The sequence below is a fragment of the Sceloporus occidentalis genome, unplaced genomic scaffold, assembly GCF_023333645.1.
Source record: "Sceloporus occidentalis isolate IW3139 unplaced genomic scaffold, rSceOcc1.0.p SCAF_10, whole genome shotgun sequence".
NCBI lineage: Eukaryota > Metazoa > Chordata > Lepidosauria > Squamata > Phrynosomatidae > Sceloporus > Sceloporus occidentalis.
The window spans coordinates 29,207,257-29,234,445 of NW_028316990.1; the positions used below are offsets into that span (position 1 = coordinate 29,207,257).

The 27,189-nt window shown below is 42.8% G+C and overlaps 1 protein-coding gene across 1 annotated transcript in view; it reads right to left on the reverse strand.

Moving 5' to 3' along the window:
• The window catches only part of LOC149306291 (netrin-3), a 109,428-nt gene that overhangs the window by 11,628 nt on the left and 70,611 nt on the right, over window positions 1-27,189 (reverse strand). Inside the window, exons 4-5 of the mRNA XM_089476812.1 lie at window positions 16,268-16,417; window positions 15,237-15,290 (exon numbers count right to left, since the gene is read on the reverse strand). Of these exons, the coding sequence (XP_089332938.1) occupies window positions 15,237-15,290; window positions 16,268-16,417 (204 nt within the window). The remainder of the gene's footprint in view (window positions 1-15,236; window positions 15,291-16,267; window positions 16,418-27,189) is intronic.

Here is a 27,189-nt window from a genome sequence, read left to right on the forward strand (position 1 = left end):
ATCCAGGACTCATCCCAGGAAGAACCAGCAGAAAAACATTCACAGGGAAATCCTATGAATGCCTTCTCAATAGTGCGATTGGAGCGTGATTGTCAGGGTGCGAGAGCTAATCGCATTTCATTCGTGCTATTGGGGAAGCAATCCAGGACCTTTAAAGTTTAAAAGGTCTGCATTTCGGCACAGGCAATTTGTTCCACTGCCAGGATTGGGTTTACAGTGGCTTTCAGCCTTGTTTGAGGTGTAGGGCATTGTTTTGTTTACACTGGATTAAAATACTGTGGTGAAGTAATAAATTTTAATTTGTCGTTTTTTACTCTGTGCGGGGCGGGAACATGATTTGGTGATGTGCTGAACTGATGCATAGGCAAAACAATCAATTCCAATGGACTAATGATTCATTCATGTGTGGAAAGCAATTGCGCTGTTCTTTGGGTCGTATGTCGCCTTATCACTCAATTGCGTGAGTGTGTGAAAATACTGAGCGCTATAGAGCTAGTGTTGCTTTTTGTTTTCACTACCGCAATTATTGCTGAATAGGCCCTGGTATGATAATCATCCTTTTTGAATTGTGACACCTAGAGCTGGACACAGTATTCCAGGTGAGGTCTGACCAAAGCAGAACAGAGTGGTACTATTCTCTCTTTCCTAATGCAGTTCTAACCAGAGAACCAGAAGCCTTCTCTTCCATCACTGTGGTTGTAAGCTAGGTGATTAACCACCAGTACGAAATGGCTGCAATTTACTAAACAAATGATCAGGAATATGCAGTTATGCACTCATTTCATCTAGTTTAAAACCTTTATTTGATTCCAGTAGGGTCTGGTGCACATCACTTGTTCAGAGTTGCATTTATCTTCCTGCCATAACCCAGTGGCAAATTGCTAGCCATCTTTGGCCAGCGATCCACTGGGAAAATGGGCTTGATTAATACTTCTTTCTCTCTTTGGTGGGATAACACAAAGGCAAGGCAGGGGGAGTGTTGTTGTTGCCGCCATCCACAATGGATGTCCTGGTCTTGACAAGCCATGCTCCTTCCTTCCAACCAACTTAAGACACCTGACTTTCAAAACAGCCTGTCTGTGTCAGGAGCCAAGGTCTCCTCCTTCCTTGGCCATCCTCCAAGAGTCCCTCCCCTCATTCCCACATGGACTTTATTTGAGCAATAAAAGGGAGAAGGAGGGGGGCTTTTCCCACTCTGCTTTTTGCTGCTCCCTGCCATCTTCCTTTGAACATCTCAATTTGCCTCTCTCCAAAGATTCTGCTTTGGCCGTGTTTCCCCCTCCTACTCCTAACTCCATTATCACTCTTCCCTCTTTTCTTCCTCGCTCTTGGGTTCTCTGTCCAGTTTGGCAGGGGCAGGATTCACCTCCCATGGGATGGGGCACTCAGTCAATGGGGCTCTCTTTTTGTTTGCAACTTGCCAAAGGCTTTGGAGAAAGGGAGCTTGGGAGGAAGGAAAAAATATACAACCTTCTTCGACACTGCCAACTTCGAAAGAAGAGAAAGGGATGAATCCCAGAAAAGAAACACAAACCCAGCTGGGATTCAACTGCTCTTGCCTTTCCACCCCATTTCCTTTTCATTCCATCTTTTATGCTGCCGGCTCCAAATTTGTCATTGCTAAGAACGCTCAGCATGGAGCTAATTTAGCCCCAAAGGGGAGCGAGGAAAGCAATAGAGGGTAGGTTGCCCCTTTCCACCTTAGCCAGGCCTGTCACGGCCAGGTCTTTGTTAACTTTTTGTGTTGTACCCCCATTCTGTCTTTATGAGGCAAAGAACAGTGCCAAACGCCAGCAAGCTTTATGACGGCTCGGTCCATGTGTCGCTCCCTTGTAGTCCTTTCTTTTTTGCCTCTCTTAAATCAACACGATTCCAGGCCATTCAAAAAACCTGATATCCCATCCACACAGAATATTCAAGACCATACTTTGAAAGATCTGATTGGATCTGATTGGAAAGAAAGGAAGGAGATGTCTTTTATTAGATCTACCACTAGTTTACAGGGCATTAGCTTTGAAAATTCCACAGGATCTCCATCAGGTAAAATGCAGCTTCAGGGCACATACTTATTATTATTATTATTATTATTATTATTATTATTATTATTATTAAATTAGGCATCCAACACATCACACATCATTGTTTACATTGTACACGAATATAACTTGAAATATAAGACATCTAGATGAGCAACATTCAATTCTAATTCTTTCCCTAACCTCTTCCCAATTCAACCCTTTATCTGGGCTTCTCATATATTCTGTTTTAGATACTTCTAAAGCAAAGCCTTCTATCATCTTGATTTGGCAACGGAAGTGCACCCTGAACTCTAGGGACATGTCTTGTCTGTTGTTGCTCCTCAAAGGAGAACAGCACATGTTACTCAATGGACTTCTTGGTCATGCTCAAAATAGAGGACATTTTCGAATTCCTCCTGGACAGGGGGTTGAAATGTAAGACATGTCTTGGAAAAGGAGGAGGCCTGGTCACCCTGTGCTCCTTAGCCAGGTGTTACTGTCAGCCTGCCAAGACTTCATTGTGTGAGACGTGGAAACTATGGTGGCCCAAAGGATGCCACAATTCTCAGTTGTCAGCACCAGCTCCACTTTTCACATGCTCTTTGCACAACACTCTACTCATCTCACTGTAGATATTGCCAGGTTCTGGGTCCTGCTTTGGTATGTGTTTGTCTGTGTGTATGAAAGATGGAGGCACTGGATGGAAAAATCCAATCCTGAACCCTCACCTTTCACCTTGGTTCACAGAACTAGAGTTCCAGTTGATACAGAATCATAGAATCATAGAGTTGGAAGAGACCGCAAGGGCCATCCAGTCCAACCCCATTCTGCCATGCAGGAAATCTCAATCAAAGCATCCCTGACAGATGGCCATCCAGCCTCTGTTTGAAGACCTCCAAGGAAGGAGACTTCACTACACTCCGAGGGAGTGTGTTCCACTGTCAAACATCCCTTACTGTCAGGAAGTTCCTCCTAATGTTGAGGTGGAATCTCTTTTCCTGTAACATGCATCCATTGTTCCGGGTCCTGTTCTCTAGAGCAGCAGAAAACAAGCTTGCTCCTGCCTCAATATGACATCCCTTCAAGTATTTAAACAGGGCTATCATATCACATCTTAACCTTCCTTTCTCCAGGCTAAACATCCCCAGCTCCCTAAGTCCTTTTCATAGGGCATGGTTTCCAGATCCTTCACCATTTTAGTCACCCTCCTTTGGACACACTCCAGTTTCTCAACATCCTTTCTGAATGGTGGTTCCCAGAACTGGACACAATATTCTATGTGGGGCCTGACCAAAGCAGAATAGAGTGGCACTATTACTTCCCTTAATCTAGACACTATACTTTTATTGATGCAGCCTAAAATTGCATTGGCCTTTTTAGTTGCCGCATTGCACTGTTGACTCATGTTCAACTTGTGGTCCATTTGGACTCCTAGATCCCTTTCACATGTAGTCTCATTCAGCCAGGACAGTTTGAAGGCATATTTTCTTTGAACAGCTCTTCAGTCCAGATCTGGTTTAAAAGGTAGACAAGCACCATTTCGGACAAGTACATCCAAAATGCACAATACAGCAATGCCTTTCTTGGGCCACCCAAAATGCACAAAATACTTCATAACATTTTCATCACAACGGACAGTTTCCTCTCCACAATTAGTAGCACATACTGAACAGGCGCCAAGGATGCCGTCTTTCCCACTAAAGTAAGATGCATCGTATTTCTACTATAATTATAGTAATTATTTCTAAATGTGCATACAGACATACAATTAGCATATGCAAAAAATTATGTAAATCTGCTTCTTTTTTGTCCTGTTTTTTTGGTGAGACGTTTCCTCTTTTCCTGGCAATGTGCAAGTGGCTACCATTGTGAGGGGACAATGGGTTTATCTGCCTGTGAAATTCACCTCCTACAATGGGACAATGTGTGCAGGAGAATGAGAAGATTTATGGCAGGACATAAATACAGCCCATCATGCCAACCGGCATTTTTGCTAGTAAGAACTCATCTTGCCGTACCAGAGATTTGCGGCTTGCGAAGCTGCACCTATTCATATCTGCCAAGTCATTGATGAATGAGTTGATACGTTTGTGGCGCCCTTCAGTTCTGGACTGCAACAGCCTGATCCAGGCGAGAGAACGCGCATAGCATAAATAAAGCCTAGTAAAGAGTGTAAGAAAGGAGCCGTATGCGCTGCGAAGATGAGGTTATGTTTTGTTGAGTCTCCATTTGCTATGACTAAAATTTTTCTGAGAAGGGCTGACTATATTTGGAGTTACTGAGCGAGTTGCTTAGTCTAGTTTTGAAGGGAAAGGGAGCAAGAGGCAGATTCCAAGCCAAAGACACCCAAATAGAGAGACTATTTTTCATTGCTTTATTTCAGTTGTCTCTGAAGAAGCAAAAAAATATGACCATAACAGTTTTCAGAGCCTGGAGGTTTCCTCAAGTCTTCTGCATTCTCCTGCCCCACATTTTCTTAGCGGAACCAAATTCTTACAGTCTCTTTTGCTCTTCTCTCTGCCATTTTGCTGCAACCAGCACTGGAAGTTGCGCACCAAATTACTCAATATGAAAAAGGCTCAGGCCATGGATTTGCAGGGCAAGCTGTTTTAAAACACATTAGGTGTATAGGGTATAAGATGTATATAATTGTTGGGGTGTTTGGGTTGATTTTGTTGTAGTTGTGTTGTTGTTGTTTTGCTTTATGATTTGTTAACTGTAATAAAGGCGATGATGATGATGATGATGGCAGAGTAGATAAGATCACCTCATTCTCAGGCTTTCCTTTTTCCTTTGAACATAGCTGAAACCAACTCAGTAGAGGGTGGAATGGATGAATTTTCTCTGCAAGATTACACTGTGAGTTGTACCAGGTATATTGCAAAGTATTTGGGGATGGCTTGGTTTTGACTGGACAATTAAGACCCATTGATCTGACCAAAGACCTGCTCCTCTCTGAGAATAGCTGCCCGCATATGGCGTCGATCAAAGTGAATACTGGAACTTTGACAGTTGATGCTGAGTTCTCCATGGAATAATGTGCCCCAAATCATTGCCTTCTGGATTTGTTAAAGTTTGAAAGGATGTGCAGATACTGTCCAAGTACTCCATGATGGATGGAAGGTGGATTGAAAAATGGATATGGGGAGTAAGAAAAAGACCTGGTGAGCTGGAACAGTTCTTTTAGAAATAGAAAAGGATGCCAAAATGACTTGCCAGGGCTCCAAACAGAGGAGGTGCTGCCAGAAAAATTTGCGAATATAAATCTTTGTTCCTGTTATACGCAATCATGATATTTTTTAAAAGAAAGACGTTTCACAAAATGTAAACTAATCTGCTCAGTCAGGGGTTGGGGGTGATATGAGCAATCTTTGGTAAAGGGCTTTAGTGTAGGAGGGGGAAGTTCTTTAAAAGGACTGGAAATTACAACAAAGATTATTTATACAAGCTATAAAGAAAATTTCCCCCGTTGAGAGTTTGCCTGGTGTACCACCCCCTCCTCTTCTCCAATCCAAGTCTTTGCATTCATACCCTCCCACCAGATACATGGGAGACTTCCCAGCAGATGGCAGGGATGTGGCACTGAAGAACCCCAAGGGCCCTCCTGACACTGAGTACAGAATGACAGAAGCTAGGAAGGTGATCAGGATGGGGGCACTTTCACCCCTTGGGCAACCAGGGGCTCAATCCGAGCTGTCACCACCTGAACCTACGTCAGCTCCAGAACTTGCAATGCCAGATAGACACATGTTTCTACCAGCCTTTTCCATGAAGAACTCAATACAACTGGGGCTCCTATGCACTTGTAACATCTCACAAGTGAGCATCTGCCAAAGTTCTCTCACCAGTGTGAAGTTGAAGGCTTTCATGGCCAGCATCTATAGTTTTTTGCAGGTTTTTCGGACTACATAGCCATGTTCTAGAAGACTTTATTCCTGATGGGCATATCCTCCCACCCTGAGGCCCTGCCATCAACAACAGAACAATACACAGATTAACATGGAAATCACTCCTCCCTACCCAGGGTCACACAGTGTGTGTGTGTGTGTGTGTGTGTGTGTATACACATATATCCAACTCTCTTCCGTGCCAGCATTCTCTTCCATGCCAGCCACAGATGCTGGTGAAACATCAGGAATAAACTCTTCTAGAACATGGCAACAAAGCCTGAAAAACCCACACACCTCTGAAGGCTCAGGACCATTCATGGACCACATGTCTTTTTACATCACTTGTATGCTCTTTAAATTCACCCCAACCAATGGTGAACTTCATCACCACAATCCTTCTTGTCCTGAAACGCACTCCAGGCTTTCTTACTAGGCAGAAGCACTCCCGAAATCTGCTTGGCATGCCAATTCTGCTGCTCTTGGGAGACATTTTAGATCAAACTAGATGATACTTCTACTATTAAGTGGAACGATGCAAATTCCATAGGAAACTCTTGTGGGTCACGCTGGCAACAGCCTCCCAGTCATTCTTCTGGAGCCCTTAACCGTGACGGATCAAGAGCTACCCTCTAGCTTTGGTTTTGCTCAGAGCTTGGAAAATCTGCTCTTTTGAAGTACAACTCCTTGTGTCTCTCAGCCAACATAGCCACTTTTTTAAAAAACTCCAAAATTAACTTTATCATTGATCTGGGATCTTGTAACACCTTTGAGACTACCAGTAAATTGCAAGAAAGAAGTTGGTAGCATAAGATTTTGTAGACTTCAGTCTACTTCCTCAGATACGTACATTGCTCTGAGTGTTCTTATTCCACCAAGGTATATACTTTAATTCTCTCCTTACCCCATACCCTCGGGTTCTCTGAGGAACATTGACTTCAACTGGCCAGCATTAGACTGACAACTGTCACCCAGAAGCCATTTTCATCAGCTAGACTGTGGAATGACCTTCCAGGAGAGATTCGACAGCTAAGTATGCTTCCTGGACCCAAAATGGTATTAAAGACCTACCTCTTCCAGCAGGCCTACCCAGTCGATTTTATCTGAATTTTAAACTGATATATTTTAAAATGTATGCTGAATGACTTCTTTTTAAATTTTAAATTTTGATTCATTTTCAAAAAATAACAAAACGGATGCTTTACAGGCCAATTAAAACATTAAAACAGCATTAAAACAGAGACTATGAGAGAGGTATCCAGTGACTCCGCGGACTGTGTTAGACTGGATCGTTTTGAGCTTGTGAGTACCAATGAAGTGGACAAGCTCCTTGGATGTGTAAGGAGGACGACTTGCCCCCTCGATCCCTGCCCATCTTGGCTGACCATTCAGGGAGGAGATGCTGTAACATCACTGCTTCAGACTATAATAAATGCATCCCTTAGAGAAGGGAAATTTCCATCAGCACTTAAGCATGCAGTGGTTAAGCCACTCTTAAAGAAACCCTCTCTAGATCCCCTGATAAGGAACAACTATAGGCCAGTCTCTTTACTACCTTTTTCGGGCAAAGTGATTGAGAGGGCAGTCGCCTTCCAACTTCAAGCTGTCTTGGATGAAGCCGATTATCTGGACCCATTTCAAACTGGCTTTAGGGTGGGATACGGAGTTGAAACTGCCATGGTTGCCCTAGTCGATGATCTCCGTCTGGACATCGACAGGGGAAGTGTGGCCCTGTTGGTGCTCTTGGACATCTCAGCAGCATTCGATACCATTGACCATGGTATCCTTCTGGAGCACCTGAGGGAGCTAGGTATTGGGGGCACTGCGCTCCAGTTCCTATCTCTCGGGCAGATTCCAAATGGTAATGCTGGGGGACAGTTGTTCTCGCAAAAGGGAACTGACATCTGGTGTCCCTCAGGGCGCTATTCTGTCCCCCATGCTTTTTAACATTTACATGAAGCCGCTGGGAGAGATCGTCCGGAGATATGGGGCGCAGTGTTATCAATATGCCGATGACACCCAAATTCACTTCTCTATGTCTCCGACTGTTGCAGTGACTAGGGATGGCATCTCTCCTCTGAATGCCTGCACTGAGTCTTTAATGGGCTGGATGAGGGAAAACAAACTCAAGCTGAATCCAGAGAAAACGGAGGTACTCATGATAGGCACCCCAAGTCCAGACAGGGAAATTTGCTACCCAGTCCTGGATGGGGTCACACTTCCCCTAAAGGACAAAGTTCACAGTTTGGGAGTACTCCTGGACTCATCCCTACAGTTATCATCTCAAGTAGATGCGATGGCCAGGAGTGCTTGGTACCAGCTTTGGCTGATACGCCAAATGCGCCCCTGTCTGGACCGAAAGGACCTTGAAACTGTAGTACACACACTGGTAACCTCTCGTTTAGATTACTGTAATGCGCTCTACATGGGGCTACCTTTGTACCAAGTTTGGAAGCTTCAGCTAGTCCAAAATGCCGCAGCCAGATTGGTCACTGGTACCTCAAGATCAGACCACATAACACCTGTACTAAAATCCTTACACTGGCTGCCAATTAGCTTCTGGGCGCAATACAAAGTGTTGGTGATCACCTTTAAAGCCCTATATGGCTTGGGCCCGAGTTACTTAAGGGAACACCTCTCCCGACATAATCCGCCCCGCACTCTCAGAACATCTGGGAAGAACCTACTTGAACACCCCAAGGTGAGATTAACATTTACTCACCAGAGAGCATTCTTGGCTAGGGCCCCAACGATTTGGAACAATCTTCCCGAAGAGCTTCAACTCATTCCCACCTTGGACGCCTTCAAAAAGGCACTGAAAACATACCTCTTCCGGCAAGCATACCCTCCTGATCTTTTATAGATTCAACAAGTTTGCTACCTCCTGATTAGGAGTCTACCTCAGGCTGTGATAAATTTTTATATTGTACCAATTATTTTTAGATGAAATATTTTTATATTGTGATTTTAAATAACTGTTATTAGTATCATTGTGTTTGTATAATGCTGTTGTAATCCCGTCTCGATTCATCGGGAGAGGCGGGACAATATAAATAAAACATTATTATTATTATTATTATTATTATTATTATTTGATTTGAATGTGTCCTATATTTACACGTTTTAACGTAATGTATTTAAGTGTTCTTATGTGTTTTAATCTATATTGTATCCCACCTCGAGCCTTGGGAGGAGGTGGATAATAAATAACAACTACAACAATAATTGCCCTTCCCTCTGCCATGGAGTTCCACATCTGTGAATGTGGACAGAGGACAACATAGAGCAGGGAAATTCCATGTGGAACAAAGTTTCATCTTCCCTTTCCTCCAGTCTCAGATCTACAAGCTTAACTACAGGCCCCACGGTTGCATTTGCCCTATAACAACAACAACATGCAGATCTTCTTCTGTCTTGTTGGATTTGTCCAACGAGACAGACAAAGATCCTTCATTCCGTCTTCTTCCTTTTTAGGAAGGCTTTTATAGCCTGTTTAGTGAAGCTGGCTTTTGGGTGATCCTTCATGCTGTTGTTTTATCTTGTCTTTGGTAGCTGTCTCATTGCTCTGTTTACTGCGTTTGTATGTATTTTATCTTATTTGACTGTAATATGCCTTTGGCTGGGGTTCAGAATATAAATACAAGCAATGTAACAAAGCAGAAGTTAAAGGTGGAGGAGCCTGGTTCTGTGCACATGCGTGTATGTTTATGTGTTAGATTACTCAAAAGGTCAAGAAGAGAAACTGCAGACCATTGTAAAAGGTTCAAGGTGTTGATTTGCCTGGTAATATGTAGGGTGTGGTGGTGGGGAGTGAGTATATATAATGTGTTTGCTTTGCATTTGTTATTGCCGTGTACCTTCCAGTCATTTCCAACTTATGGTGGCCCTTAAGGGGAACCTATGACGGGATTTTCTTGGCATGATTTGTCCAGAAGAGGTATGACCTTGCCTTCTCCTGAGGCTGAGAGAGTGTGACTTGCACCACTTTCCAAGTTACCATTATGTACCTGGCTTACATGTGTGGATGCTGGGGCACAGTAAAAAGCCATTAAATGAATCCCATCTACATGAAGTTTATCTACTTGGGTCTACCGGCATAGATAATAGTACACTAGGGGAGCAAAGTAATAAAGTAATGGGTATCAGAAGCTTAATCAGGGCTAGTCCATTTTGGCACTGCTTGCAACACAAACGTCTTTGCTTCTGACACTAACTGGCCTTGTAATGAAGAAACCATATTTATCTGAAGCATCATAGTGCTTCAATTCTCTTCCCGACAGAGATGGTTGCAAAAGTGTGCCTTTTGTCTAGCTGAAAAAAGTTTGACAAAAGACACACTTTTACAACCATCTCCTGCAAGAAGAGAACTGAAGTGCTACAACATCATGCAGTAAGGCACAGAAAAAACTACTACTATCCAGCTCCATTTCTGCTTTCTTTTCTCATGCGCTAAAGCTCTAGGCTTCCCAATTATGTCTGCTCTGGATAAATCGAAGAGTTGGGGATTGAGGGAGGGAGAAAGGGAAGGAAGGAGGGGGAATATGGGAGAGAAAGGAAGTAAAGGGACAAAGAAAGAAAAAGACATATAATTTTCACAACGTGGTTAATAAAAAATATGCCTATGAAAGAGAGGAAATGGTTTGTGGAATTAGTAATTTAAGGAACATTTTTAGAAGGCTAGGTTTTGTGCAAAGTACACTTCCCAGGCTATAAAATTAATTTTACCCCACATTTCTGTAAAACATAGAAAGAGAAAATGGAAAAAGCCCAGCCCAGATCCATCTGATGTGGCTGGTGGTTGAGGGCGCTAACAGTTTTTCTTACAAGAGGCAGAGCAAACATGGAAAGGCAGTTTTCGCTGGGTGTGCTTGCACAATGCCAAATATTGTACAGAATCCCTTTATTTTCAACAGCCTGGGAAAGATTGATTCAGATTGATGAGATTTAAAAAAATCCTACCAAGTTGTTAGTCAACAAGCAATAATAATAATAATAATAATAATAATAATAATAATAATTTTTAAAATGGCATGCTACTATTCCTTAAGTTCAGTTGGAACTAAAGACTATATCTAAAATGCAGTGACAGCAGAACTCCATATCATTTGATGTATAGGATGAGCAAGTGAAAGTCCCTCTTATATGGAGGGTGATGTCATTAGGTGTTGTGATGGCATTAGAGAGACTTTCACTTGCTCATTCTCTAATATGATTTATGCCAGAAATGCCCTTTGGGCAAATTCACTGGGCAAACAAGCTAGTCTCTGTGCCAGAGGATAAATGGACCTAAGTCAGACATTAGGAATGGGAATATACAAAAGCCAGTTGCAGAACAGTTCAGTCTTCCTGGACATTCCATCTTGGACCTTAGAACAGCAGTCCTTGAACAAAAGAAATACAAAGGAAGATTGGAAAGAGAAACAGCAGACTTGGGAATCCAGGGAATCCAAGGATTTCCAGGTAGGTCTAGGAAGGAATCCTGTTTGAAACCCAGGAAAGTTGCCATCACTAGAGTTAGCAACATTGGACTAATGGACTAGATGAACCAATGGCCTAACTCAGCAGAAGGCAGCTATCTATGTTGCTATGACTTATTCACATTGCTGGAATCACAGGTCTTCAAAATAATATCTGTGGGTTGGTTTTCAACAGATTTCAACAGATGCCCTTTGAAAATGAAGCTCCACAGCACACTGCTAAGGCCTAAAAATCCTAGTTTTTAGTGACCCCTGCCTTGTGAAGAATTGTGTGAAAACAAAGCAGTGTGTAAGTTAGTAGCATGCCCAAGTGAGTGTACATATAAAGGAAGTAGACCAATGGAGTGAAAGGTGGAAAAGCCTCAGCATGTGTCTAGAAGGCAGTTGAAAGTAGGTGGATGGGAAAGAGAAAGTGAAGTGGAGTTGGCTAAACTGGACAGCTGTTGGGCTCCGCTTCCATTAAGTTTCATGAAATGTTTTCACCAGTCGAATTTGGCATCGACTCCCTCTGTGTGTCTCTTTCTGGATGTATAATATGAAAGACTGGGTTTGCACATCTGGTTTATTTCTCCAGCCTTTTTTCTGTTTTTTTTCCTTTTCTTTTCTTGTAAAGGAATATTTTGTTTTAGAAGAGATGTAACTTAATTAGGTGTTACGGCTGCAAATCTTTTACTGCTGGATTCCTTTAGAGCCATACAGAGCGGAGTCATGGGCATAACAAAGCATTTGAGAATGTGTGTGAGGGACATGTACTCATGTCCAATTTTGGCTTGGGCAGTTAGTTTGCCCTGGACACATTTTACTCCCTAAGTAACTTGCTTACCATGCCTGGTTGCCTGCCTTGATCAAAGAGAAACTCTAACGTCTATTAAAATTTTATGTCCAGAATATTTGCGGTGTGTATTAGACAGAAATGTCAAAAACAGTGATGGGGCAGGGCAGAGAAAATGTCAATGATGTAGGTACATTATGGGAAGGGGAGCAGGAGAGGACAGCCTCAGATGGAGGCAGAAATAGAACAAGTGAAGAAGGGAGTCGTGAACTAAACAAGCAGATTTTGAGGATCAAGGCGTCTCAGACCTAGTGCATTCTGGGCTTCAGCACTTCCAAAAATTCAAAATATAGACATTTTGAATGACAACCAATGCAAGCCGCTTGGCCAACAGTCAGAATTTCTGGGAGCTGAAGGTCAAAACATCTGGAGGACCAAAGTTTGGGAACCATTGATTTAGATGATGAGTAAAAGGAATCCTTATCAAATTTGCAGACGCTCCTAAAACTGAGAGGGGTAGTTAACATATTGCAAGGACCAGAATACAAAAGGACCCCAAGAAGGCAGAAAACTGGGCTGAAATTAATAAAATGAAATTTAGCAGAGACAAATGCAAAACCCTACATTTAGAACACTAAATGCACAGGTATAGGATGAGGGATATTTGGCTCAGCAGTACTATATATGAAAAGGAACTTGGGATTATTGTTGATCGTAACTTGAACATGAGCCAGTAGGGTGATGCTGTAACAAAGAAGGCAAATACTATCTTAGGGGCTATACAGATGGGCGGCATACAGACACCCCTTTTCACCCCGGATTGGGGTGACCGATCTGCTCCCTGGATGGAGCAAAAAGAGGCCGCCCCAAGCAGCTCCCTGGAAGGGGCATCATAAGTGTTGTGGCATGGCTCTGTGCCATTTGGGTGCTGCAGTGGAGGTGCACCAGGGGAGACTCGCTCCAGAGGGAGATTTAAGCTGCTTCAGCTTATCTCTTGATGTGCACCATGACAAATATTCTTATTTTGGACCCTCCTTTGGGGCACAGGTATGGGGCCATCACGATGAGCACCAGCACTTCAATATTTACTGTATCACTGCATCATGGGATGACGGTTGGCAGTATCTATATTGTAGACCTCTGGAAACAGGTTGTAGAAAATGCAAGGAGAAGATCCAAAGGATTTCAGAGGTGAAGTCTTGTCTCAAGATGGGAAAGAGGAGGAAAACAGTAGAGGGGAAGGGCATGGGGAGAGTTTTCATGAGCGATTCAGTCAAGAAGCCTGTGTAATGGGGCAAAGCAAAATAACATTCCCACTGATTTTCTAGCACAAAAGAGCAATTGTGCTGAAAGGGCCGCAGAGAAAAGGTGGAGGAGAAGAAGAGATTGCTAATCCGAGTGGTATTTTTTTGTTTGGTTGGTTCTGTTGTTTCAGGGTGAGGTAGAGGGAACATATTTAGGTGGGTTCTTTTGTGCCCAGATTGAACAAACCTGGCTCAAAAAAGACAGCATAGCTCAGGAGGATTATATTTATTTAACGTTATGTGATTTCTTTACACCCCATCTCAGTCCTACCACTTTGTTTCACCTGGAACACCCCAGCACAAATTGGATAGACTCTCATCCAGGCAGGACAGACATTTCAGACCCCTCAGAGCCAAGTTAAGTTCCAGAATTCACACAGAACCAGCCTATAAGGTCATTATGTCATTATCATTGGAAGAATGTAACTATGTTACTGACTTGTGTCCACCAACTATATACTGGGTTCCCTCCCCCCCTTTAATTCAATTTTAAATTAAATTCTAGTGCCAAGTGGAGTAGTCACTCTTAAATCAATGGTACTGAGTCTCTGTGTTTGTGCCTTCAAGTCACCTGTCAACTTATGGGGACTCCCATGAATTAGTTATTAGTCAGAATGGAAACTGCAGTCTGAGAAATCAGAAAACTAGGGAGAAGTCGCACTTCATTTTTTGCCTGATCCGGGCACGGGCTTGAATGGGTCAAAACATGAGTTATTGCACAGCAAAATGCCACTGATGCCACTGGGAGACTACAAGCCATCTTCCAGCTGTGCTTATCCCACCGGTTTTGCAAAGACGAAAAGGTTCCATACTTCAAAATTGGTGGGCTAAGCGCAGCTGCGGGATGACTTGACGTCTCCCGGTGGCATCAGCAGTGTTTTGCTGTGTGATAACATCCATTTTCATATGTTCAAGCCCGTTCCCAGCCCGTGCCCAAATCGGATGCAAAATGAAGTGCGATAATCTCCTAGGACTATGAAGGGCAGCTATGAAGGAATGACTAGTTTCTGAAGTGTCAAGATATATAGTTGATTGTCCATACCATGGTATCTCCCATTTCTATGTATGGATCTGAAAGCTGAAGAAAGCAGATAGGAAGAAAATCAACTCATTTGAAATGTGGTGCTGGAGAAGAGTTCTATGGATAGGGTTGACTGCTAAACAGATAAATAAATGGGTCCTAGAGCAAATCAAGCCTGAACTCTCCATGCCTAAACTGAGACTGCCGTATCTGTCCATCTGTCCATCACATCTATCCAGATGGATAGACCCAAGCAAGGAAGCCATGGCCTCAAGTCTGCAAGACCTGACTGAGCAGGGCTGTCGACGACAGGGTGACTTGTAAGTCTCTCATTCATAGGGCTTCCATAAGTCAAGGTTGACTCGACAGCAACAACAACAACAACAACAAAACACTACAAAAAAGCTCACTAGATGTAAGCATACATACCATTGTACTGAATTTCTTTAGAAGTGGTGCTTTACCCAGGCAGTAAGACACCACATAACATCTACTTATAATGCAGAAGGGTGTTGAAAGATACAAGCAACCCGAAGGTACAGAAAACTACAAGAAAATACACAAGTGGCTATCTATACACAGACATAACAACAACGGCAGACCCTGAATGCATTGGTTTTACTTTGGAAATAAGACCAGGTCATTTGAAGTTCAGGTAAGAAAGTAGTATAAGGAGAACTTTAGAAGTGCTGTTAAAGTGACACATTAGAAAGACACAAGGTTCTCCATTTGAATTCCCAGTATAGCAACTGCTCACCTGCTGGTTCTTCTGTGCTGGTGACCACAGAGGTTGGGTTGATGGCAGGAATCTCTGGAAATGAAAGGTGAATTTTCTTAGTTGGCTTGAGCATGTACATTTATGTTCCTCTCTTGCTACACTTTCCACAGCTGGCAGATAGAAAGATTGAAATAAGCATGTCCTAGGAAAAACTTTCCCACCTGGAGAGTTTCTATACTCCTTGGCTTGTTTACTCTTTGCTTATAGAAATGAGCATAAGGTCAGACAACAACATTTATCCAATATTATTTTCTTTGACAGTAGCATTTGAATGCTGTCCATCACCTGCTACCTGGTTCTTTTTATACTTCTGATACCAGGGGTTCAGCCACAGACTTCTTACATGCAACAGAAGTCAGTGCTCTTCCACTGAATGTTAGTCCCTCACCTAAGTTTATAGGGGAAGCAAAGCCCACATATAAGTATTCACATACAGAGGAAATACATATACACAAACATCAAGGGATTGATCTCTAGCAGTACGCATTGCTTGGTTGTTTTAGGGAATGGGGCAGAGAGGATCTACTTAACTAGATCCCTCTCACAAAGCCAAATAGTTTCTGCTCTCTTTGGTTATGAAGTCTAAAGAATTTAAATTTAATTGATTTGCAGATGGATATGAATTTTGTTCAAAGACATAGCCATGGTGGTCTGGAAAATCAGTATGCAAGGGGATCTTGCAGCACCTTTGAGACTAACTGGAAGATACAAGTTGGAAGCATGAGCTTTTGTAGACTTGAGCCTACTTCCAAGTAGGCTCAAGTCTACAAAATCTCATGCTAGCCAACTTCTATCTTCCAGTTAGTCTCAAAGGTGCTGCAAGAACCTTTGCATAATGAACTTTGGTGTTACCGATAATAATACTGTATACTGAATAATCCCAGGGTTTGGCTGAATGTTTGTGTCCAAAAGTGGCATCATCTTCTAATTGGATCCAACCTGTGGAAACACTTGTTACACCCTGATACATACACTACAAGCAGGTATAAAAACCTAACAGCTTTACTCACTGATGCAGGGAGCCACTGGAGAACGGCTTTGTTGGTAGCCTTTGGCGCAGCGATTGCAGGTCAGCCCTGTCACACCGTCTTTGCACGGACACTGACCAGTTGTCTGGTTGCAGGTCTTTCCAGCTGCACCGACAGGGTGGCAGTCACAGGCTGGTGAGGGGCAAAATAGAGAAAAGAACAGAGAAAGAGGAGAAAGGCTGTAAGCTGCAAACACACATACACTCACATTTCATAAATCCACATGATAAACACATGTTAACAGAAAGCAAATGCTTTTCCAAACCCTGAAACTGGAACTCAGCTGCAAATGCACTATGCAGCAGAGTGATGTGGTATCTTCATAGCACAAAGATTTGCAAAGGGCGAAGTGTTTGGCACATTCACGTCTTTTACTCCAAGTCTCAAGCTGAGCCTCAAATCCTTGCTTGAGGAAGTTGTCTCAAGCTGAGCCTCAAGTCTGGGAGCCCACTTTAACAACAACAACAACAACAACAACAACAACAACAACAACAACAACAACATGTAGGGTGTGTGTGGGGAATGTGGAGTTTCAATAACTAAAAAATCACAAAGAAATGCACAAAAGTTGGTGTGCATCAAGAAGGCATGCACAAAATTAAGTTATCATAGGCAATTTATCAAGATTGGATTTCAGAAAAATGAGGTTTACTCAGCAATGGAGGAGCCTTCTAAAGCTTTTCGTAGGAGCAGCAGGCAAGGCTTGTCCCCAAAGTGCAGGGCGCCTTTCTCAGATGGGAACAGCAAACATGGAGGGGAATAGCAAACATGAGGTTTCTGGGGCTTCCTATGGGCTATAACACTGTTACTCAAAGTTTTTACCCTTGGGACCCCCTTTAAATTTACATGCAGAGGTTGCCCCTTCCCCACGCGATGCAGTATATGAATAAAAATATTTTATTTCTTTAGCGTGCATATTTTCATTCACATATTGATGTATATTCACATTTCAACATTTGAAATCAAGACATGTGTCAATTTTAAACACAAAAGGTTTAGGGCGAGGAGGAGAGGAAAAGAGGAGGACACCACTGGGGTGTCACCTTGTGCAGTCTGCACCCCCTCCAGTGATGCTACTGCTACCTGGCATCACTCTGGAGTGCTCTAGATTTTCTGTGAAGATCAAAAGCAAAGGGTGAGTTAAATTTGCTTTATAGCAGGGATGGCCTAGATTCACTGCGGCACTGCCCTTTGCATGTGTAGACAATCTATAGTCAAACTGGGCCTTTGACCATGCATCATCTGGACAGGGCAGGGGGAAACTGATGCAAATGGCCCATGTAGACATGCCCCAAGCCTGAGCTCCTTTGGTTAACCTTCGAGGCAGCAACACACAGCTGCCTTCTAATGTGAAGCTCTTCCCAGAAACAGGGTTCATTCGCTGCTGGGGCTTGGCAAAGGAGTTGTCAGTCTCATACGGAAAGCAGCAAGAATTTCCACGTTAACTTCAGCTGTGAGCCCATCACCAGCAAGTGACAGGCCAGAGTAAAAGGTAGTGTATATTAAAAAAGGAATGTGTGTTAAGGATCATTAAAGGTAGCAAATTATAGCTTGGGAGGAGGTAGGAAGGGAATAAAAGAGAAAGATGATGGTGGAGAATTTTTTAACTTTGGAAAAAAGTAGCCAAGATGGTCCGATTTATGTCATGGGGAAAAGGGGGTAAATTTATTTACAATGTGTGGCTCATTTTTATTATCAAAGATGCAAACAGTGAGGATAGTTTCTTCAACCATGAGTGAGAGGCCAATTAACCATTCTTGACAGTTTTTGGCCCAGAAGATGCTGGAGCCCTCATTCTCCCCACGAGGAAACTGTACATTAAAAATAATATGTTAACGTTACAAAAATAACAATTTGAATGTTAATTATAGGATCACATATGTACCAAATGAGAAATGGCTTAAGACTTCGGACTTTACCGCATGCACCTTCTGCTCGTGGCAGTCATGCTAGTAAAAATAATACGGGAACATACTGCTTGTAAAGAAGCCATTACTGCACCTCTTCTCAATTGCGCAACCGGAATTGCTGCCCCCATTGCGCTCTCTTTCTGATGCTCCCTTAACCCCACCCCCTGCCTTGTACCCTACCCTACCCAGCAACTGCCCTGAGACTGACGATTCGCACCTGGAGACTTGCATGCTTGCCAGGTTATTGATGGGGTTCCCCCATCAATGAACTGGGACAGTTTGGGGACAGAACAGCTACAGGTCAAAAGTGTCGTTATGTTCGTTAAGTATCGCCAGGAAGAGAGCACAATGGGGGCAGCAGCCCTGGTTGTGCAATTGCGAGGAAGTGGGGTGAAGGCTTCTCTATGTTCAGTATGTTCCCATTTTATTTTTACAAGCGTGACTGCTGCAAGTACGGTCCTATGGTTGTCCCTTCGTTGTCTTTAACTCAGATCTAGATTGGGCAACCCATCAAACAGAGGAAGCTTTCAAAGAAGAGCTCTGTCCTCTGGTAGCAGTTCAAACAGAGGACTGTCCAATTCTGTAAGCAGGACACATGGTTACCATCAGTATGTCTCCTCTTTGCCATGTGCTGTAATTTCTTCTCTAGCACATTAAACTTGGTATAGCTGGCAATGAGAAACGGATAGAGAACACATCCAAAGAGAGGATCGTTCTGTGACAACCTGTCCGAACCAGGTCCATCCTCTTTAAAGCAGGACATGTGGTCCTTCCACATGAGGAAGGGAACAGTCTAGCTCAGCAAGAGAACCCTTACGCAAAATTCCCCAGCATCAAAGCATGTTGTGACTGAAAGAAAGCTCGACATCATCCAAGGACTCCGCCACCCGCTGCCATGTGTTATCACAGCTGAGCCCGCCAAATACTCCCATCAGAAACACGTCCGTTTCCAATCCTGGCCAAGATCTGATAAGGCCTACTGCATCTGGTCCCCATTAGATGCTGTATGCGCAGTTCTCGCTGAGTTAGGAAAGGCCCATTGCACTGGGACATGGAGCTCTAACTAGATCCCATCTGGTGAAAATTAGGGAAACGATAACATCTCTTTTGGGGGGATATGTGCATGTGTGTGTGTTTGTTTGGCTTTGGAATCATGTTTGACTGTTACACTGATGGAAACCATGATACATCTCCCCCCCTCCCATCTGTCTTTGAAACAGGCCTGGGTCCAAGATGGATTCTTTCATCCACTAAAGACTTCTGCCAAAAGTAATGGTTCCCAATCTGGATTCAAGGTTGTGAATTTCTTAGCTTTGTGTTTAGCTTCCAAATGATTCAGAAGACATCTCAGTGCAACAAGGATCCCCCAAACAGTGAAAGACAGAAGGCATTGATCTCAGTTATACAAACACAGACCTTTTTGTACTGTAATTTCTAGACTCCCCAAGCCAGCATAACCAATGGGAGCTGTAGTCCAAAACTGTACTTTGCTAGGTTACAGAGCATGCTGCGCAAGCACAGGTGCCCCAGTTCAGTCCCCAGCAACACTGGCTAGAAAGATCAGGTAGCAACTGATAGGAGAAACCTCTTTCTGCCTGAAATCATACAATGCTGTTGCCAGTCGGGGTAGATAATACTGAGCAAAATGAACCAATAGCCTGATCTGGTATGAAACAGCTTCCTATATGTATTCTGATGTGGTTGATGGACTGCACTGTTTCAGGTAGAATGAGGCAATCTTTTCAGGCAGTGCATTTGGAGTGTCATGAAAGGGCAGCAAATTCTTATATTATTATTATTATTATTATTATTATTATTATGCACTTTAGCTTTGGGAAGGGGCAGCATGCTCTTTGAGAAGCAGTGTGGTGTAGTGGTTTGAGTGTTGGACTATGACCCTGAAGACCAGGGTTTGATTCCCCTCTCAGCCATGGAAACCCACTGAGTGACCTTGGGCAAGTCACATAGTCTCAGCCCCAGAAAACCTGTGATAGGTTCACCTTAGGGTATCCGTAAGTTAGAAATTACTTCAAGGCACACAACAACAACAACAACAACAACAAAGTGCCCCCTTTGCTGCTCTGCCTCAGGGAACATAATATCTTAGGTTGGCCTTAACTTCAGGCCAAGAGCAAGCTTCTGCTGCATGCAACTCAAAATGTCTTTATCATGGGGCATGAATTAGCTATTTACAGCAATGTCCGTTCTGTGCTTACTCACGGGTTGTGTTTAACTTATGTACGATTTACTATTCTTCATTAAATTATGTATTGGGACAGGGAAGCCATGTATACATTGCTCTAGTATGTCTTCAAGTCATTTCCAACTTATGTGATCTTAAAGTGAACCTGTCATGGAATTTTCTTGGCAAGACTTGTTCAGAGTGAGTCTGCCATTGCTTTTGTCTGAGGCTGAGAGAGTGTGACTTGGCCAAGATAACCCAGTGGGTTTCCATTGCCCAGTGATTTGAACCCTGGCCTCCAAAGTCCTAGTCCAGCACACAAACTACTACACCATGCTGTCTCTCGATACCCTGTAGTAGGCTTAAATAACCTTAGCTCTCACATCTATACATGTCTAGCTCTCACATCCATACGTAGTTATGGGGAATGCAGCATCTGGGATGATTCTAACTTTAGTGTTCAGTGGTATATCTTTACACTATAGGATCTTGTCTCATTCTTTCATAGCTGCTCTTCCCATTCCTAGTCTTCTGATTTCTTGACTGCAGTCTCCATTCTGATCAAGGCTTGATCCAAGGTTTGGGAAATCTTTAACTACAGTCTGACCTTGGCTTATGCAGGGGGATCCGTTCCAGACCCCCCTGCGTAAGCCAAATACCACACATGCTCAAGCCCCATTCAAGTGAATGGGGTTCGTGCACGTGGCGGAGTGGTGGTGTGGCGGCAAGCGTGTGCCGTCCCTTGCACCACGTATGCTCCCACGCTGAAAGCGGGCGCACTGTACTTTGGTTTCCTCATTAGCCCATGGTTTTAACCAACCAGCTCTTGTTATACACCAACTCTATACAAAGGACTGGTGTGAATTCACTGTAGGACCAGTATGAAGGACTAAAACGATTGGACTCTAGGCTAGGTCACACTGCACAGGGCTACAACGGACAACAGCGCCTGATATGACTCTCTTCACCACCATTGCAATGTGTTTCTTGACTTTCCTCTCCCTCTGGTCCAGACAACACTGTTGATGGTGTGAAGAGGGAGAAGCAGTTGGTGGGGAAACAGTGAGTAAGAGGAGGAAAGGCAGCAGAAGCTTATTAAAATGTTGGTGAGAAGGCAATCACATTAAGGAAGGAGGGTCCATTTGGGGTTATTTTGGTCAATAGCTCTCCAAAACCTAAAGCCGGCACTCATTTTCTGGAAAGTTTTGGATTGGAAAAATTTCTCAATGCCTTGAACCGACTTAGGAGTTGATTTCACATGTTTGACATATTCAGTAAACAAAACATTTTTTAAGGAAGGAAAAAAGTACATCATGTTAATTTTATGCACTGTATAAATATCTCGTACATCCCCCTCAACTCCTAAAAGTAGTTGAAAGGAAATATTTCATCAGGAATAAAGTTCAATAAAGTGTACTTAATGTGGTGTAAATGTTCTGTTCAAACAAATTCAAAGCTTTACTTGGAAATTGCTTGTATTGGAATGCTTGTAAATAGCTTTTGAGACACGACAACTTGGTAGCATGCACTTCTCATGTGTTTGAATTTCAAAGGGGAAACGAAAGCATTGCACACGCGGAAAACAGACACTTTTCCTAGCAGTCGTCACCTGACAAAGATGCTTAACAATCCTCAGATCTCTATGGCATTGTACTGGTGCCATCCTTTATGTTACCAATTAGTTTATGTACTAATGTGTTCCATTTAAATGGAAAATTTTTCATGGAAAGTTTTGGTAGTGGAAAATTCTCTGGAATATTTTTATTAACAGATATTTTTTTCCAAACCCACATCCATGTGCAAGACAGCACCCTCGGATGAGAAGAGTGTTAGAAACTGCTGTCTTACTGACACTTGGGTGGCAGTTCAAGAAGGTCACAAAACAGACAGAGAAGAGCAATGAGAATTAAATCAAAAAGGCCTATCGAGTCCAGGAATTTTTTTTGCACACAATGGCCTGCAAGATGTCTATTGGAACCCCACAAGCCGGACATGAATGAAGACAATCACACCTCCCACTGTCATTCCCCACCAATTGGCATTCAGAGGCATTTGTTGTTGTTGTTAACTGCCCTCGAGTCAATTTTGACCTACGGCAACCCTGCTGATCAGACATCTCCAAGACCCTCTGTCCTCCACTGCTTTGCCCAACTCCTGCAAACTCATACTCAAAGTGATCTCTTTAATACAGTCCATCCATCTCACATGCAGCCTTCCTCTCTTTCTGCTTCCCTCTACCTTTCCTAGCATTATTGTTTTTTCCAATGATTCATGCCTTCTCATGGTATATACAAAGTACGACAACCTGAGTTTGGTGATCTTGGCTTCCAGGAGATTTCTGGCTTGATCTGCTCCAGGACCCATTTCTTTGTCTTCTTGGCTATCCATGGGATCCTCAGCACTCTTCTCCAGCACCACATCTCAAATGAGCTGATTTTCCTTCTATCCTCCTTCTTAACTGTCCAGCTCTCAGATCCATACATGGCAATAGGGAATACAATGCCTTGTATGATTCTAACTTTTGTGCTCAGTTGTATATCCTTGCATTTTAGGATCTTCTCTAGTTCTTTCATAGCTGCCCTCCCCATTCTTAATCTTCTTCTGATTTCCTGGCTGCAGTCTCCATTTCTATCAATGCTTGATCCCATGTATGAGAATTCTTTTACTATTTCTATTTCTTTGTTGTCCAATTCAAATTTGTGTAGGTTCTCTGTGGTCATTAATTTTGTTCTCTTTTTTTTTCAACAATAAGCCTGCCTTTGCACTTTCTTCCTTGATCTTTCTTAGTAGATGGTTAGGTCTTTGAGGTTTTCTGCCAGTATTATGGTGTCATCTGCATATCTTAGATTGTTGATATTCCTTCCTCCTATTTTCACTCTTCCTTCTTCTGTGTCCAAGCCTACTTTCCTTACAATATGTTCTACATATAAGTTGAACAAGTAAGGTGATAAGATGCAGCCTTGTCTGATCCCTTTGTCAAGTGAGAACCATTCTGTTTCTCCATGTTCTGTTCTGACAGTAGCCTCTTCTCCTGAACACAGATTCCTCATCAGGACCATCAGATGTGTTGGCACTCCCATCTCTTTAATGTCCATGTCCATAGCCTTTTGTGATCTATATAGTCAAAGGCTTTGCTGTAATCTATAAAGCACATGCTGATTTTCTTTTGGCATTCCCTGGTGCGCTCCATTAGCCCTTGTATGTTTGCAATGTGGTCCCTTGTGCCTCTTCCTTTCCTGTTTGGACATCTCTCTCCATGTATGGCTAGAGTCTAATGTTGTAGAAATTTGAGCATAATTTTGCTTGCATGGGATATTAGTGCTATGGTCCTATAGTTGCTGCAGTCTTTTGTGTCTCCTTTTTTGTGGATTGAGATGTATATGAATCATTTCCATTCTGTTAGCCATCATTTTGTTTTCCATATCTGTTGACATATTAGTTAGCACTATAGTTGGCTCTGCCACTGTGGATTGCAGCAGCTCAATTGGAAGATCATCTGTTCCTGGTGACTTGTTTTTTGACGTTTCTCTTATTGCAGCTTTCACCTTGTATTTTATAATTACGGAGGAAATAATATAGCCACCATGAATAGTAGCCTTTGATAGCTGTATCCTCCACATATGCTTCTAATCTAATTTTACAGTCAAAGAGCATCCTTATATCATGCAATAGTGATTTCCATAGTTTAACAATGCACTGTGTAAAGAAGTACTTTCTTTTAGTTCAATCAACATCACAATTGTAGTAACACCCCACTACTCACACTTGACTATGGATGTAAGAAGAGATTTGCTGAATCAGACTAAAAGGTCTATCAAGTCCAGCATCCTCTTTATTATATTAGACATCCTCATGCAGGGCATGAATGAATTATGCCCTGTGTCTTTCCCCAACCACAAATATTCAAAGGCATGTTGACTGGTAATCCTGACGGTAAAATACATTCATCATGATGACTAGAAGCCATTCATTGACTTACCTTCTAAAACCTGTTTAATCATAAACAAGCCAAACTTATGAGGAGCATCTTAGGGAATTGGGAATATTTAGCCTCGATAAGAGAAGGTTAAGAGATGATATGATAGCCATGTTTTGATATTTGAAAGGATGTCAGATTGAAGAAGGAGCACACTGGTTTTCTGCTGTTCCTGAGAGCAGGAAATTCAGCAATTGATTCAAACTACAGGAAAAGAGGTTCCACTGAAACGTTAGGAAGAAATCCCTGATGGTAAGAATGTAGTGGATGGTAAGTGTGGTGGAGTCTCCTTCTTTGGAGGGTTTTGTACAGAGGCTGGACGACCATCTGTCAGAAGTGCTTAGATTGTGTCTTCCAACTCTACAACTCTACCAACTCTATGGACCACATCGCATGGGGTTAAAACAGTGGCTTACCTTTCCTGAATTCAGTGCACAGAACAGATGTTTGAGTAGGGAAATGCATGTGTGCGTGTGCGCACAAGTCATTTCCAACTTATGGTGACCACAAGGTGAACCTATCATGGGATTTTCTTGGCAAAATTTATTTGGAGGAGGTTTGCCATGACCTTCCCCTGAGGCTGAGAGCGTGTGACTTATAATCACAGATTCATAGAATCATTGAGTTGGAACAGACCTCAAAGGCCAGTTCAGTGCCCTGCCATGCAGTAATACACAATCAAAGAACTCTTAACATATGTCCATCCAGACTTTCTTCAAAACCTCTAAAGAAGCAAACACCATCATTTTACACCGTCAAACAGCTCTTACTGTCAGGACATTCTTCCTAATGTTGCAGTGGAATCCCTTTTCCTGTTCTTTGCATCCACTGCTCCAGGTCCTGTTCTTTGGAGCAGAAGAAAACAAGCTTGCTCCATCCTCAGTATGACACCCTTCAAATATTTCAACAGGACTAATATCAGCTCTTTTTTGTTAAAGAAATCATATCCCACCCTCTATCTAAAGATCTCAGGTTAACAACAATATGATCAACCTGACAAAGTGAAAACAATGTAACCAAGAACAATAATTTTAAAAGGCTAAAAGCACATTAAATGACTTAACAGAAAACAGGTTTAAAAACATTAAGATAGTTTAAAACAATTTGAAACCACACACATGTGGCAGATTTGCATAAGGACCCACATGCTTTAGTAAACAACCATGTTTTGACTTATGAGGTGGCCACTTCATGATCATCCCAGATCTGAGGTTTCTTGGCCAAAACCTGACACCTAGGAATGACTCCTGGTGATCTAATATAGTATTATTATGATGTTTTAATTTATTAAAATTATACAAAAAATAAAACAATATTTCCAGACCCTTCACCATTTTGGTCGCCTTTTCCTACTAGGTCTCTTAGATCCCTTTCCAGTGTACTGTTGTCAAGCCAGGCGTCCCGCATCTTATATCTGTGCATTTCATTTTTTTCACCCAAAGCATAGAAATTCATTTTTTTTAGCTCTGGCTCAGCTTTATAATCTATTAATATTGTTTTGAATTTTGATCCTGTCTTCTGGGGTATTTGTTACTCTGCCTAATTTAATGTCATCTGCAAATTTGATAAGCATGACCTCTATTCCTTCCTCCAAGATGTTGACTAGCACTGGGCCTAGGACAGAATCCTGTGGCACTTCTCTCCAGGATGAAGGGCAGCCATTGCCAAGCACCCTTTGGGCCCGACAGATCAACCAATTACAAATCCACCTAATAGTTGATTGCCTAGCTCACATTTTATTAGCATCATTGCCAGAATATAATGGTAGACCTTATCAAAGGCCTTACTGGGTGACTTGCCCAAAGTCACTCAGTATGTTTCATGGCCAAGCGGGAATCAGACTCTGGTCTCCAGTGTCATAGTCCAAAACTCAAAGCACTACACCATACTGACTCTACATACCCAACAGATTTCTTCTCCAGCTCTAATCATGAGGATGAAGCTAAAACTCTTCATAGGGTGCTGCCACCCTACATTTTCTGGATACACCCTTATTTGCCAGAGCAGCAGATCCATCTTAGATGGGGCTGACAGCTGCCATCACCAAACTTAAATCATCACGTTCTATTTGCCAAAGAGCCTGTCTTGCACCTTGAGCTGAGAATATTTTTGCTTCTAAGAGCTTAGCTGCTGCTCCTTTGCCAGCCTTCAGTGGATACTGTGCACATTTATGGCTTTGGTTAAGTTATGGGGATTAATATCCAGACATGCCTTAGATAGCTTTTCAGTTACAAGCATTCAATTAACCCAGTCTGAGCATTTGTCTTGTGTTTCCATATGCCCAGCTTTTCCATATTATCAGGTTCACTTTATAATTTATCCACTTGGGGGGGGGGGGGAGGGATCGCTAGGGATATTTGTCAGATTTAATAGAGCTTTCTCCTTCCAGACATCCTTGGGATGTGACAGCGCCTTCGACAAGATGCTGCCTCCTGCGCTTTGGAGAGCTTGCCGTTTGGAACAATCTCCTGACTAGATTGAGCTCCTGGCTCAGGCACAGAAAATGCATTAGAGCTGCAGTCTGAAAAGCTATTAATGGCATTAAAAATAACAGTGGTACAAGGCCGGGTGGAAGAACACACACTGCTGCCTTCCCTTTCAATGCCCCAATCTAAGGAGGCCTTCCGCAGAACAAGACCCAGTGCGGAAGGTGGCTAAAGAAAATGGCTCTCACTGCTTCAGGTGCTTTCTTGGGTCACTTCACCCACAAGGCCCTGTTTGGAAGAAGGACCTCTTACATGGTGTCTGGGCCTATCTGGGAACATGGATCAGCTATTTTCCTGACACAGTATTGGGAATTCCCTCTTCAGAGAGACTTCTCTACTATGCTGACTTT